Raw genomic sequence first — 14,183 nt, 5'->3', positions numbered from 1 at the left:
TATTCCCAAAACACAAGGATCCTAAAATATATCAAAGATGGTGGGTACAATCCGTCTTCTTTCACATCTAAAGTTGAAGTTCCTATGCAAAATAACTTGGCTGTCTCTAATAAAAGGTAAAACATCTGGGTAAAAGAAACCACTTCTAACCAAGAAGTCAGAAGGGAAAAAAAAAAACCAACCACACAACCAGAATACTGAATACCAATGTTTATACTAACTAAAATTCTAGAAATTTTTGCTCCAAAAATTAAGACAGTAAAGATAATATTGTAAACAAAGAGTATCCTTTGAATATTAGGTTTTTTAAGTTCCTTTGAACTGATTGTTATGTCTTATGCAGAACTACTGTTTTAAGTTTTTATGAAACAACTATTTAAACGAATTTGCCAAAATTAAAAAAAAATAAGACACTGGGATGATTTTTATTCCTTTCTACAATTTTTAATTATGCCTTTCAGCAGTGTCATTTTCATGCACAAGATTTACACAATGAGAGCAGAAGAATGTTTCAAGGCTAACTTTCCTTCTTTTCCCCCTTTCACGCCAGGTAAAATATGTATACACATATGGTTTTTTTAAAAATCTGCCCCTAAAAGATCCTTCATTACCTTAAGCCCTTCCCCTCTATTTGTATGTTCTCAGTCAAGAAAAATATTCTGCAAATGAAAACTGCAGCAGAATCAAAAAAAATTCCTTTTATTTTTTCATAAATGAGAACCACATGGGCATGAGTAGTTGAAACTGACACCAAGTCAATTTAGGGACTCCTCCTAATTTATCTCCACTGTATGGTAGGGACGCATCCAGAAATAAAATTACTTTCATGCCAAAGGATTCTTGGCCTCTATGGAGGGGTAATGAACAAGGTGACAAAGATAAACTAAGAATCGGCCCTAAAGCATCAAACAGACCTACAGCACTCAAACAGATAACTACTCTGAAGCTACTTAGAGTCAAAATGCCATGCCACTGAGCCTTTCCAGTCCCCACACTAAACAAGGTAAAGAAACCATCCCAAGAAAAGCTTTCCCTTTCAAACAGTTTTTTAAAACTCTGATAGTCTATGATTTTTACAATACCTGGTTCAGAGAAAGTGTCACTAATATCATCATCCTTGTCATCCTCATAATCTTCTTCCTCCTCTTCCTCCTCTTCATTTTCAGATAGCTCGTGTTCACTGCCAAACCCTTCATCATGGTCCTCATCATCAACGTCCTCTTCATCCTCTTCATCCTCATCAGGGTTGCATTGGGCTTGTTGCTCACCCAGGTTGTCGGAAACAAAAAGAGAATAATTGTGCTCTTCTTTTTTCTGGGACGGATCTGAGACCGATGTGCCGGCAGAGAGGCTGCTGCTCTCTCCTGACACAATCAGCCCTGCAGCCTCCTGGGAGGGAGGGCTCAGAAGCAGTTCTTGGGTCTCTTTAAAAGGCAGAGTAGGCGCAACGTGACTCTGAAGCGTATCCACTCCTTTTTTCTCTTGTCTCTTTGCTACAGCTCCACAATAACAGGTATTTTCCTTTGCTGCATCAGCATGAATCTGGCTTGACAAGGGCCGAGTCTGCTGAACTGGATTGATCTTTACCTTTGCCTTTTTAACATAGTCTTTACATTCAACATGAAAATTTACCTTTTCATTATGATACAAGTTGGTCTTCACCATGATTTGTGTGCTTGACGTGGGTTTGCTTGCCTTTTGGACACAGTCTGACAGAGGAACCTCAGCCTGAATAGTCTTAGATGAGCATACTGGGGCAGCCGCTCGGCTTGCTATCTTTTTCCCAGGTAATGAAGAGGTCAAGGGGTTCTGTTTGACACTAAAAAGCAAGTCAGGATAATAAAGGGAATCAGATACTGGCTGAGAATCCTCACTATTAAGCTGGGCCAAAGTTGGAGTTTTACTTATGACCTCTTCATCTTGGTAGGGACTAGAAAAGTCATCAAGACCCAGGTAATCCACTTCTTTTGTTCCCCAGATGTCACAGCTAGTCAGTTTAGTATACTTTGTTAAGTCTTCACAGTATGTATCCCACTGTTCCCAGTTTGAGGTTAAAGCAGCCTCATTATCCAGGACATCTGTGAAAGTCTCCAGATTTTCAACATCTTTGCACTCCTCCAAAGAAAGAAAGTTGTCTCTGGGGTTCTGTTGGTAGTTCATTTCTCTATCCTGAGTAGGAAAATGGGACAAAAAAAAGAGCACCACATCTTAAGGGAAACAACATACACAATTCCCCATTCTCCTTTCTCTTATTTACAAATGCGATACTAACTTGATTTGTATTACTTTAAGACAAAGCCACGCATATACAATTCTATATAATTTCCTTACTTCTACGAATTTAAAAAAAAATAAGGAAATGTGTCACACTTAAGTGGTTCTTGATGCTAGAATTTTTAAAATACTCTTCTTTCAAGTCTGAGGTATATATAGCTCAAATATTAAGGACTCTTGGCTTTCTACTATAAATGCTTCACATGAGGAATCTCTAATGTCCCAAATATGGTTATTTCTGCCACCAATGCATCTCATAGCCCTTCTATACTTTCACAGACTGTCTTCATGAGTTTCTGTGGCTAAAAATATTCATCACCTGAAGCCTAATCTTTTGTTGACAAGCCTCTCCACATTTGGCCAAGCTGGTCCTCAGACAACAGGCACACAGGTTGTCACCTGGACTGTACTCAAAGCCTTTCCAGTGTGGTAAGACCTGAGGGATGCTACATTACACTGACATAACCTTTGATAACTCAAGGTTACCTTCATGCCACAATGAGGCACTGAAAGACTTCAGTGGACATACTATAAATACCACCACTGAAAAAGGTTTGTTTTTTTCTTGCTCCTTTATACTTAGAAAAATTTGCTACCTCTTTAGCAACAACCACAGTAATGCTGCATAGCTCACCATGGAAAACCAAGCTGTCTTGTTAAGAGGGAATTTAAACAGAGGCAAAAACAAGATCAAAGATAGTTGAAACCTAGCCAGGAATAAGGCGCAGGACATAACCTTGATTCTCATGCCCAAATGTAGATACAGCATTCTTGCTGTATGATTCAATAGTAACAATACTTTTCTTATTTAAAGTGTCTTGTTTCCTCACCTAAATATAATTGACAAGCCTATTCAGATATCACTAATAACTGCTATGTTTGTCTAACTCTCTCAACTTCATACCCTTAAATTTTAAAGAATGTCATACTGTAGTTTTAATAACTTTTATTTCTTCATTCGCCAGCTGAATCTTAATGTGATTTTTCAACAAATATCTTTTCTTAGTAAATTCAGGAGGTTTATACATTGCTATAAAAAGCACTAGAATCAGTTTGATTTTTTAAAATTTTATTAAAGGGTACATCCCTTGACTCATTTCTTAAAGAGGTCTATTCCCTGAATGGGTGTTGCCTCACTCAAAGTGAGAACCTAGAAAGACCTTATAGCTTAAAAGGGCCAAAGTCTCCCACTGCATCCTGGGCCATCTCCAGTTTTTCTGATTGATATCTGGCTACTGAACCTAGATGGCTCTGCAGGCGAAAGTGAGGCTTGCGACTATGCACAGCCTTCCTTCACTCGAACCAAAGTCAATTGCAAGTCATGTCATCCTCTCCCTGATGTCGTGGTTCTCTTCGAGAACGAAGGACAAATCACTACACAACCACAACCACAGAATCAGGCTTATTAGAGTTAAAATTGACCTCACATTCATTCTTGTTCTCCATCTACCAGCCTCTCAATTAAAACAAAGCAACAAAATGTCACAACAAAAATATATACACATGTTAAATCAATTAAAATAGAGCCCAAGAAAGTATCACTTACCAGTTCATACATGAAGTCTGGATCTGAACTGTTTGCTAAAAGATCTGTGCTCATCAGAGTCTGTTCTGAAAACGTGTGGCTTCGAAAGGCATCCCCAAAAGGCGGGTCCATTCCGCTTACACTAGGCTGCAATGAAATTATTTTATTTAATTTAAAAAACTGAAGTCTTTAAGAACTCCTATTTTATTATCCTCCTTTTAAAAAAACAATCTATAGTTTATCTGCCCTTTGAAAAGTATTTTCTAACAAGCAAAACTTAAGGGCTTTGCTTATCTAACTCAACTTACATCAAGTAAATGAATTAAAAAAGTAGTTACAAATTGATCATTGCATCAGAAATTGCAACGGTTAATGGAATTAAACTTGAACCACTAGAAGATTATTTATCCACCAAAGAGTATTACAATCTATGGGTACAGCAAGTGCTTCGTATGCAACTATGTATAGTGAAAACATTTTGTGACAATAAACTCTACTGAAATCTTTTCTGTTTTTCCTATAGTGGGAGAGCTCCCTGTTATGTCTGAGGGGATGAATAGATTTAGATTTGTAGAGGAGCAAAAGCCAAGGTTTTCGTATGTGGAACTGGGAATGGCAAGATGGCTTTGTCTTGGTAATAGCAGTTTGGGGCGGGGGGATGGGGGTGGGGGGGGTGGGGTGTAGAGTTATTAGCAGTTGATAGTAGGAGCGTGCCTCAGGTCTTTTTTAGTGTCGCACAATGTTAGTAGCAACTCGAGTCACACTGTCTGGCACTAACAGTTTGGGTCCCCAAAAATTATAGGAGCTGGAATAATTCATCATACCTTAGGAGCTGCCTCTTCTGACTTCACATAAAAGCACCTTATAGTTTCTATCCTGTTATTATATCAATGTCACCCATCTCTCCTGATTAGAAGAGAAGAGTGTAGAGGGTTGGAGGCCAGGAGTGGAATAAATAAAGAAGCAGATCATTAGAAGGGGAGTACATTAGTAGCTTAAATAACCAGAATAGGAACAGGACTGGTTTCATTATAGGGTACTATTTACTGGTTCAGTGGCTGCCTCCAAAATAAAACTGGTTCAAAAACAATCTCTATCATTTCGCTCAAATAATCACAATCACTTTTATCTACATTTTGTGCTTTTCAAAATGTATGCACTGAAAACGTATAAAAATAGTTTTATATAGGCAATCAAAAGCCAAGGGTTATGTTTTAGATGACAATTTGAAGAGATATTTTAGTTAATTAAATCACCTATAACCTTGGATTTTCATCATCCCTTTTCTGAGATTAGCTCGTGGGAACTGAAGTGGTATTAGCAAGGAAGATGGTTGCCAGTTGTTGTTTCAACCACAAGAGAAGTTGTCCTTGGCTCCACGAATCAGAAAGCACTAAACTTTATGCTTTGTGAAATAATCTACTACTAACTGAGGTTAGCACTAGCCTTTCCTACCTGTCCCTTATTTTTAACGATGATGTTGTATGCTATGTCGATAATTATCCAAATGGGCAGATGTGGATACATGCCGCATACAAGTAAGGTCAGTGAAGAAAAATGAGTCAAAAGAGCCTCACCTCTGAGGTGACAATCTTAACAATGGAAAGGAAACTCAGAAGATACCTAGTTCAATCTACACCTGAACAAGAATCCCCTCTAAAACCTATCCAAATGTTCATTCAGGTTTTGCTTTAAAACTTTTACAGGGGGCTGGGAGAGTCCCACTACCTACCAATGCAACCCATTCCATTCTGTAAAAGCTCTAATTGTTAGGAATCTTTTCTTACATCAAGCCTAAATTTTCCTCTGAAATCTCCACCAATGGCTACTTAGTTCTGTCCTCTGGGGACAAACCAGTACAAGTCTAATACTTCTTCAACAAGATGGGGCTTTAAACATTTCAAAAGAGCTATCAAACCTCTCCACAAGTATTCTTTTCTCCAGGCTACACATCCCTAGTTCCTTCAACTGATCTTCATCTGAAACAATTTAAAGATCTGTTACCATCCTGCTTGCTCTCCTCTGGACTCTCTCCAGGTTATCAAGATTCTTCTTAAATAGTGCCCAGAATGGAACATAATACTCTGAATGTGGTCTGATTAGAACAAAATACAGCAGGACTCTCAATCTCCTTATGCTTCTCTTAGGTAGCCTAAAGTTACATTAGCTTTTTGGGCTATTCTATCATACTTTTGACTCGCATTAAACTCGAAGTCCACTAAAACTCTCAAATCTTTTTTCAGACAAACTGCCATCTAGTTATTCTTCTTTGATCTTGAACTTAGAACAGTGATTTTTGAAAACCTAAATTTAAGACTTTATATTTATTCCTATTAAATTTCCATTTATCAGATTAGCTCTTCATTTCAGCCTATTGAGATCTTTTTGGATCCTAACTGTCAACATATTTGCTATTTCCTCCTAACTATCCATACATTTATCTAAGTCATTGATAAAAACATCAAACAGTAGAAGGCCATTCCACTAGAAACCTCCTTCTAAAATGACACTTAATGGTTACTCTGAGTCCAGCCATTGAACCAGTTCTGAATCTGACTAAATATTAATGTCTCAACCACATTTATTGTATATAAGAACATTAAAGATTTTGTCAACTGTTTTTCTAAAATCTAGGCAAACTATTTATCCACAGCATCAGTCCACTAACTAGATCAAAAAAGAAAATGAGGCTAGTGTGATATGCTCAAATAGATTTGTAATCTCAATGATATAGATGTTCCTTCCAATGATGCAGACTCATTAGGCCTGCCCATCCTATGCAGCTCTTGTCCTTTTCCTAACAGAAATCTGCCACAGGATTCCTGTCAATGAGCAAATCTTCCTTCCATTTCCTAATATTGTAAAGATATTAATGGAGACTATTTGCAGTATACCAGTTTTCTCTTTCTCTTGCCACACAAGCAGCCCATTTTCATTTTGTCATACATTTCTCTGATGGCATCACTGACTCCAGTTGCTCTTTCTTGTAGTTCCTTTTGATGAATTGAAACCTACTCCCACCTGCCTTCTTTAATTCAAGGTTAGCACTTTGGAGACTGTAGTGTTCCCCAACATGTACCCATACAATAAAAAAGGTAGAACACTGGTATTAAAAGTCTTTGGTTTTTGTTTCTGAAATTGGTCTTTGTTTTTGAAATGGGTATAGGGTCCTTAGAGGAATTTTACAATTTCCTGAAGGTACTTCAGACTTTTCTTCCTATCCATTTCTGTCTAAGAGATCTCGCACTCACTGACCAAGATACACTGATGGATGAGCTCAATAGGCTGTCAGCTGAACTGTACGTCATGACTGGACAATAGGCATTCTTCACTCACTTGGTTTACCTATGTAGATGGTTACACCCAAGTCTTTTGAGCCTTTCGCCCAGGATGCTCAGCAATATTCCAAGACTTGCTGCAACGAGCACAATGTCACGAATAGGGGTATCTGGAGGACCTCACCATGCATAAGGAATACCTCTTCAACTTGGACTCCTCAATGGATCTCCTCCATGAAACAAACTGTCGAACACCTTTGATGTATCCCTGTTTTGTACTTTGCCTGATATTAATGATTAGAGGGGTTTTGAACACTGTTATCCTGAATAATGCTGATGAGAGTCTTTAAGGTGGCATTTTGCTTTACCAAATCAAATACATATAATCGACAAACAAGAATAGTGGAATCTGGTATTCTCTGTATCTTTCAGTCAATTTGTGATGGTAAAGACATAGATTTCTGTGGAATATCATTTGTGAAATCCTTCCTGTTCCATATGAATGCTTCATCAAGGATGCACCCAAAGCACACATAGATTGTTCTCATAAAAATTTCATACAGATGGTAAAGTAGGTATACAGATCAGTAGTTGTTAATGTAAAGTTCTCTCAGTAACCCTTTTTCAGTATTAATAAAGTCTGAGATTTTTCCCCCATACCTTTAGTGTCTTTTCCTCTTTCATATAGCCTCAGTACCCTCACAGCTGTGTCGATCTCCTCTGTGTATATGTGCTCTACTCCAGCTGTCTGGATTAGTCTGACGACCTGTTCATGAAGCCATGCTGGTTTTATGTGATCACTGCTTTTCCAGGACCATCCCTTAAGAATGCTCTAAAATTTCACCAGCAATCACAATGAAACTCATTGGCCCATCATCTACAAGCCTCAATCTCCACCATTTTTTGAAAATCAGGACAATATTTGCCTTTCTCCACTCTAGCACCTACCCTGTTTCCCACAGTCTTTTACAAAACATTAACAGTAGTTCAACCAACTCAGGGTCAGTTATTGTAGTTCCCTGGGATATAGCCCATTTGGACCTGGCAACCAGCCATCTTGCTGTTTTACTACTTACCTTGAATTTTCAAGCCCCTATTAAAGTCCTTTCCAAATCCATCCTTTCTAGTCTGACAGACAAGTTGAGCAGTTCTACCTTCTTTATCCTCCTCTTTTCCATACTATTGCTAAACCCCTCTTTTTGATGTTCTTAGGTTTCCTTGCCAGTCCCAAATGATTCTAAACTTTAGAACACTTGGCCCTTTTTTTTACATATGGATTAAAAAATATCTAATTAATGCATTTATACCACATTCACTTCCTAATAGTCCTTCTCCTCCTTCCCCCTCTTTACCACCACAGTACATTTCTTTACAGGAATGTGTAACCTGCGATTTCCTCAACCAAGAACTTCCTCTAATAATGTAGGTAAATAGTACTGACTTCATAGCTAAGGCCCAAGGAGTTGCACTTAAGAGTATCTGACTACTCTTACAATGCTATGCTATGCTGTTGCAGTCAACTTCGATTATCAGCCCTTCCATCTTTGATACATACCTTTTAAAAATCTAAGTCGGTCAATGTACCTACATCAATGTCTATAAACAAACCCCTTTTCCACATCATCAGAATAGGTTTGGGGGTTTTTTGTGTGTCTTCAGAATTTCATTCTTGATAGTTTTCTATTCTCCCTGCGTTGACTTCTTTTGCAGAATTGTAACCCACAGAATCTTAACAGTTTGACATTTTAGCTTCCACATTTAGGGTGTTTCAGACAATGCCCAGCTTTCCTTTTCTTCTCTATAACAAATTCTAAAATCACAGTCACTTTCCCTACAAGGTTGCAATAATTTGTACCTCAGTAAACAGCTGTTCCTTGTACATGAGAATCAGGTCAGAAGAAAAATTCACTTCACTGGCTCCTCAGCTTTTTGAAGGATGAAATTATCATCAAGGCAAGTCAAAGAATTATGAACTACTCTTTTTGGCCTAAAGAGACAATGCTTCAGCAGATGTTTAAATAATTTAAGTCTTCCATCATTACTATATCATAAATCTATGCTAGGCTTTTAATCTGTTTCCTCAAATCCTCATTTGTGTCCTCTGGTTGTCCAGGTGGTCTACTGTATAATCTGATGAAAGTATTTTTTATGTTTATGCTTTCATCGAACTTCGCTCAAATTATTTCCACTGTGTTGCCCTCCTCTGTATCTTGGATTTCCTAATATTGATAGATATCTTCTTAATCTATGATGCCACTCCCACACATCTTTTACCTACCAGAGTCATATTTGAGACAGAAGTCATATTCAGCTAAGTCTCAGTGATACTACTGGGATCAAATTTTCCCTCTTAAATTGGGATTTCTAGTTCACCCTGCTTATTATATATATTTCCTGCATCTGTATATCTGAGGCCATCAGTTTTATTGCTAGTGCCTTTCTTGGTTTTGGTATCCTATGAATTTCTGGACATCTCTACTGCTAAATTGTCTTCTCTCGATGGTGTTTACCTTGGCCAACAGAGAGACATTTTCCTCCCTCCTCATCCTTTAGATTGGCAAGAAAGAATCTAGGCAAATAGTTTTACCAACTTTTACTAGGTGTACTCCATCTCTTACCAGGAGCCCATCATTCCTATATTTTAAGCTGTGATCCAGAAATCCAAAACCTATTCTCACAATACAATCTTTTTTACCCACATATTCATTTCTCAAATCTACCTCTCTCTTATGAAGACTTTGCCCTTGATTAGCAGCAGAAAAAAAGAATACCGCCTGTGCCCCTGAGGTCTTCAGTTTCTTACCCAAGACTTCACAAATCCTTAGCAATGCTCTCTAAATTCCTTTCATAAGTATCATGTCTACCTAGGTGAATTCCCAAATTGTAGTAATATTTACAAAGAGGAGTAATTTTCAGAGACAGATTGAACTAATTAGGGTAGCCAAATATGTTTGGAAGCTACTAGAGAGAGCTGTGGCCAATCTGGATAATTGTTTTCAGGTCAATAGAAATTTTCTCATGCTCAATCCCATAAGTGGCTCTAGGATCCAGAGAGATTGGCAAAGCAAAGGGGCAGGTGCCCTAACCATAGAATCTATCCTACCAACAGGAAGGTAAGTTTGTTTTTGTTTTATTCATTTAAGTCTATATAATCCCCGTCTTGTATCCCCAAATCATCAACTTTACTATATGCTTGCTTAGCTGAGTGAGACAGCCATTGGATTTGTATGGGGCTAGAGGCTGTGAAAAAGACAAAAGGCCCCACTGAAGGGGCCCTGTTCTACTTTCTCCAGGTCCCAAATTCCAGAACCCATGATGACTCTAAATAGTCAAAATGTTAACTACAAATTCTAGGCCCCTATCTGAGAGAGTCTGCATTATAAATACATCTGGGAAATACATAAGGAGGTAATTTGTAAGGATGAGATGAAATGAAAAACGTTTAGAAAGAAGGATCCCGGGCAATGGGAGGAGAAAGAAGAAAAACTAGAAAAAGTTCTGGTAGCAGTGCTTCACAGTAGGGAGAATACTAAGAGAAGGAGGTCCTGAAAAAGAAAGTAGTTTTGAGGCTGTTTTTAAAAGCTGTTAAGGGCTAAGGAAAGTAATATGAATTGATTCAAGGGGATAAGGGCATGAATGGTATCTAGATCATGGACTAAGAAGAAAGAAAGGGCAGGAAGGATCTAGAAGAGACAGATTTTCTCTTGGTCTCTCATCATCATCTCCTTTTCAGCCTCATTTTATGCAACAGTTCAACGGGCACTAGTCAAGAGAACTACAGAGGAAGTGTGGTCTTGAGGCAGTTTAATGATCAAAAACAGGTTTAGGGAAGTACTTGTTCTGTTCTAGCCCTGCAGCAGCTGTCATTGCCAGGGTAAAGTCAGCAACTCTCATGACCCTCCCAGCCTTCTTGAACGTAGTCCTTGCTGCTTAGTGCTGAGTTCTTGAGCTACAGCCAAGCGGAAACAAGGAGCAAACATCAGAGCAGAGACAGACTCAAGGGCAGGACTGGGATCAGTTGACAGTGGAATGAGGGGAACGGTCAGAAACAATGGATGTTAAAAAGAAATGGAGAGTTTAGTACAGGGGGTAAGCATATAAGGAGATGGGTTTAATCAATTTAATTGATTAATAAAACTAATTAATTTGATAGAAATACCACTCCTACTTTATAGTATAAAACAAGTGTCAAACTCAAACCAGATAAAAATGTAATCAAAATTTTTCTTTAAATAAAATTATAACATAGATGGTACTAACTTGTGGTCTTCTAAGTCAATTAGCTGCCTATAGGGATCCATTTCTATTTGAGTCTGACACCACTAATGAAGCATGCTCATTAATGCACTGTTTAAAAGGATATGGGATGGCTCCTGGATTTGGATAGTCCCAATCCCTGAAAACCAAAGAAGACTGACTAAGGCTCAGGTGAGATGTACTCTTGTACATCCTTTTTAAAACTACTCCTTTTCAAAGGCCCACAAAAATGAGCCAACAGCCCAGATCGGCAACAGAGTAGACCTGTATTTGGGCACAGGGATAGAGAAGGCCTATGTAGTCTCCCCTCCACCAGAAACGGAAAATGAGGTGGAGGCATATGGGAATTACATATATTCACCCATAGTATCTTCTGAGAACAGGTCAGAGACCAAAACTTGATAGTGGACTTCTCAAGATAAAGAGATGAGAGCAGCTGGGGAAATCATGGAGTTCTTGCAAAAGTACCTGGCAGAAGTAGACATATGCTTGCCTCCTAAGCCCAAGAGGAAAGTTCGTGAACAATGTTCCCGATCCCACCAACCTCCTGGGAAGAAGAGAGGGGATTCTGATTTCCTATGTAACATGATCCTGGAATCTAGCCTTCCGATCAGAGAAAGGAGATATACTGGCGAGGCTAGCCTTGGAGACTACCTTTGGGTAACATCAAGTTTCAAAGTTCCCAAGTGTGAGAGCTCAGAGATCTGGCCTTCTAAAATGAATTAGTCTTGCTGAGGCAGTGGTGTCTCTTGGAGAAAGAAGGACCTGATGAGGCTCCTGCTGCTAGAGATAAAAACCACAATATGGGGATAAGAGATTTGGCCTTGCCAACTATTCCATGTGTTCTTCAAACATTGCAGATCTTATAGGAAGGTGACTGTTCATCCAGCAGTGCCAAAGTGTATCCACTTTCTCAAGGAAATCTAAAGTTCTAAAGGGTACAGCGTAAGGAGTGAAAATTTCATTGCAATAGCAAATAGTTGTCTTGCTGGTAACTTCAAATTCAGTTCATTTCAAAGAGGATATTACAAGCGCCTTATGAGTTGTCTGTGTCTCTTTATGAGTTTTTGTGAGCCCTTTCCATCTTCCAAATTTTCTGTAAAGTAACTGCTGTTCTTCATTCATATGCATGTTACCTTGATGTATGGGAGCTGGGGGTTCCATTACTCACATTTGTGGAAACAGAGAACAAGTTATATTTGGAGATTTTCCCAGTGCAAGCTCCAAGTGGAGCAACAAGCCAAAAATGAGAAAGTGAACCTTTTAGGTTAACCCACAGGATAGGACCTGGTCTGTGTGAGCCCAAACACATAGGAAGCCTTCTACTACACGTTACAGAAATGTAAGAACTCGTAGAACCAATAGTACTGAGCTCTGCTGAGCTCAAATATAAAGAGGACTAGTCACACACAGTAGATTTACCAGGGACGTAAGAACTTACAACACCAATGGTACTGACCTCTGCTGAGCTAAAATATAAAAAAAAAAAAAAAAAAGACTACTCACACTCAGTAAGATTTACCTGAGGCATTTCCAAGCCCAGATCCTGAGAGTCTAATTCCAAACTTTTTTTTCTTGCTTGTAGATTCCTTTCCAGCTTTAAATTCACGATAAAAAATAATTTATAGAATAAGTGGCGGGTTTTCACCGGAATACCTTCAGTTCAATCGCTTGGACCTCTGCTTTCGTTAAGTAGTTCTGCATGAAACTAATGAATTAAAAAAAAAAAAAGTAACTTTACTGTACTCTAAAAAAAACTTAACCTTTGAAAAATAATCAAAATCACATTAACAGAACAGAGTAGATAAGCAAAAAGCAGAAACAAATGAAAACAGTAGCACAGTGTTTGATTAACCCAAGAATGTAATCTACTAGAGTAAGGACTTCCTATTTTTAAAAGAATTGCTGGGAAAACTGGAAAGCAATTTAACAGAAATTTGATTGAGACCAGTTATCTCACACCATATACCACAATAAGCTCTAAATGGCTATATTAAGTATAACAAGTAATTTCCTTTAAAAAAAAAAAAAAAGGATACCAAAAGGAAATACCTTTTACACTTGTGGTTGCAGCAGAATTCTTAACCAAACAATGGACAGAGATGATTACAAAAAAAAAATCAGAGCATTTTTATAAAAAATATCCTTATAGTATATAAGAAGAGAAAATACTAAGCGGAGAAAAAATCTCTGCATTAAATATCATAAGTAAAAATCAAATACCCAAGATATATAGGGAAATGACAAATAAGATCAAGATCCATTCCCCTCCAAAAAGTGGTAAAATGGTATGAACAGTTTTCAAAAAAAAATTACAAACTATGAAGATATAAAAACTCCTCCACCTCACAAGTAATCAGACAAGTTCAAATTAATATAATGATGAAATTTTACCTCATACCCAGCAAATTGGCAAAGATGAAAAAAGAAATAATGAGTGTTGAAAGGATTGTAGGAAGACAAACATTAACATCCTTTTGGTGGAGTTTTCTGGAAAATAATCTGGAATTATACAGAAGTGACTATCCTCTTTATACCCTTTAATCTTTCAATCCAACTACTGAGCACAGACTTACAATGAAGTCAAAGGCAGAAAAGTAAAACCACAATGCAAAACAGTCAAAGCAGCATTTTGTTGTAACAAAAAACTGCAAGCCAAATAAATACCCATCAATTAAGGGAACAAATTTTGGTACATGAAAGTAACAAAATATCATTGTGCAGTAAAAATGACAAGTATGAGGAAAATAGAGAAATATGGGTGGATTCATATGAACTAATGAGCAATAATGACGTAACACTAGAAGAAAATTAAACTGAGTATCATGGCCAAAGTCCCACAGGGTTCA

General features: G+C 37.9%; 1 protein-coding gene across 1 annotated transcript in view; it reads right to left on the bottom strand.

Annotated features, from left to right (window-relative positions):
* Positions 1 to 14,183, bottom strand: part of CREBRF (CREB3 regulatory factor) — a 50,757-nt gene that overhangs the window by 15,875 nt on the left and 20,699 nt on the right. The window contains exons 2-4 of the mRNA XM_036749523.1: positions 12,857 to 13,042; positions 3,821 to 3,946; positions 1,083 to 2,169 (exon numbers count right to left, since the gene is read on the bottom strand). Of these exons, the coding sequence (XP_036605418.1) occupies positions 1,083 to 2,169; positions 3,821 to 3,946; positions 12,857 to 12,865 (1,222 nt within the window). The 5' untranslated portion in view covers positions 12,866 to 13,042. The remainder of the gene's footprint in view (positions 1 to 1,082; positions 2,170 to 3,820; positions 3,947 to 12,856; positions 13,043 to 14,183) is intronic.

Source organism: Trichosurus vulpecula, chromosome 3, assembly GCF_011100635.1.
Source record: "Trichosurus vulpecula isolate mTriVul1 chromosome 3, mTriVul1.pri, whole genome shotgun sequence".
Classification (NCBI taxonomy): Eukaryota; Metazoa; Chordata; class Mammalia; order Diprotodontia; family Phalangeridae; genus Trichosurus; species Trichosurus vulpecula.
Note: the sequence above shows the minus strand (reverse complement) of the source record. Positions and strands in the feature narration are given on the sequence as shown.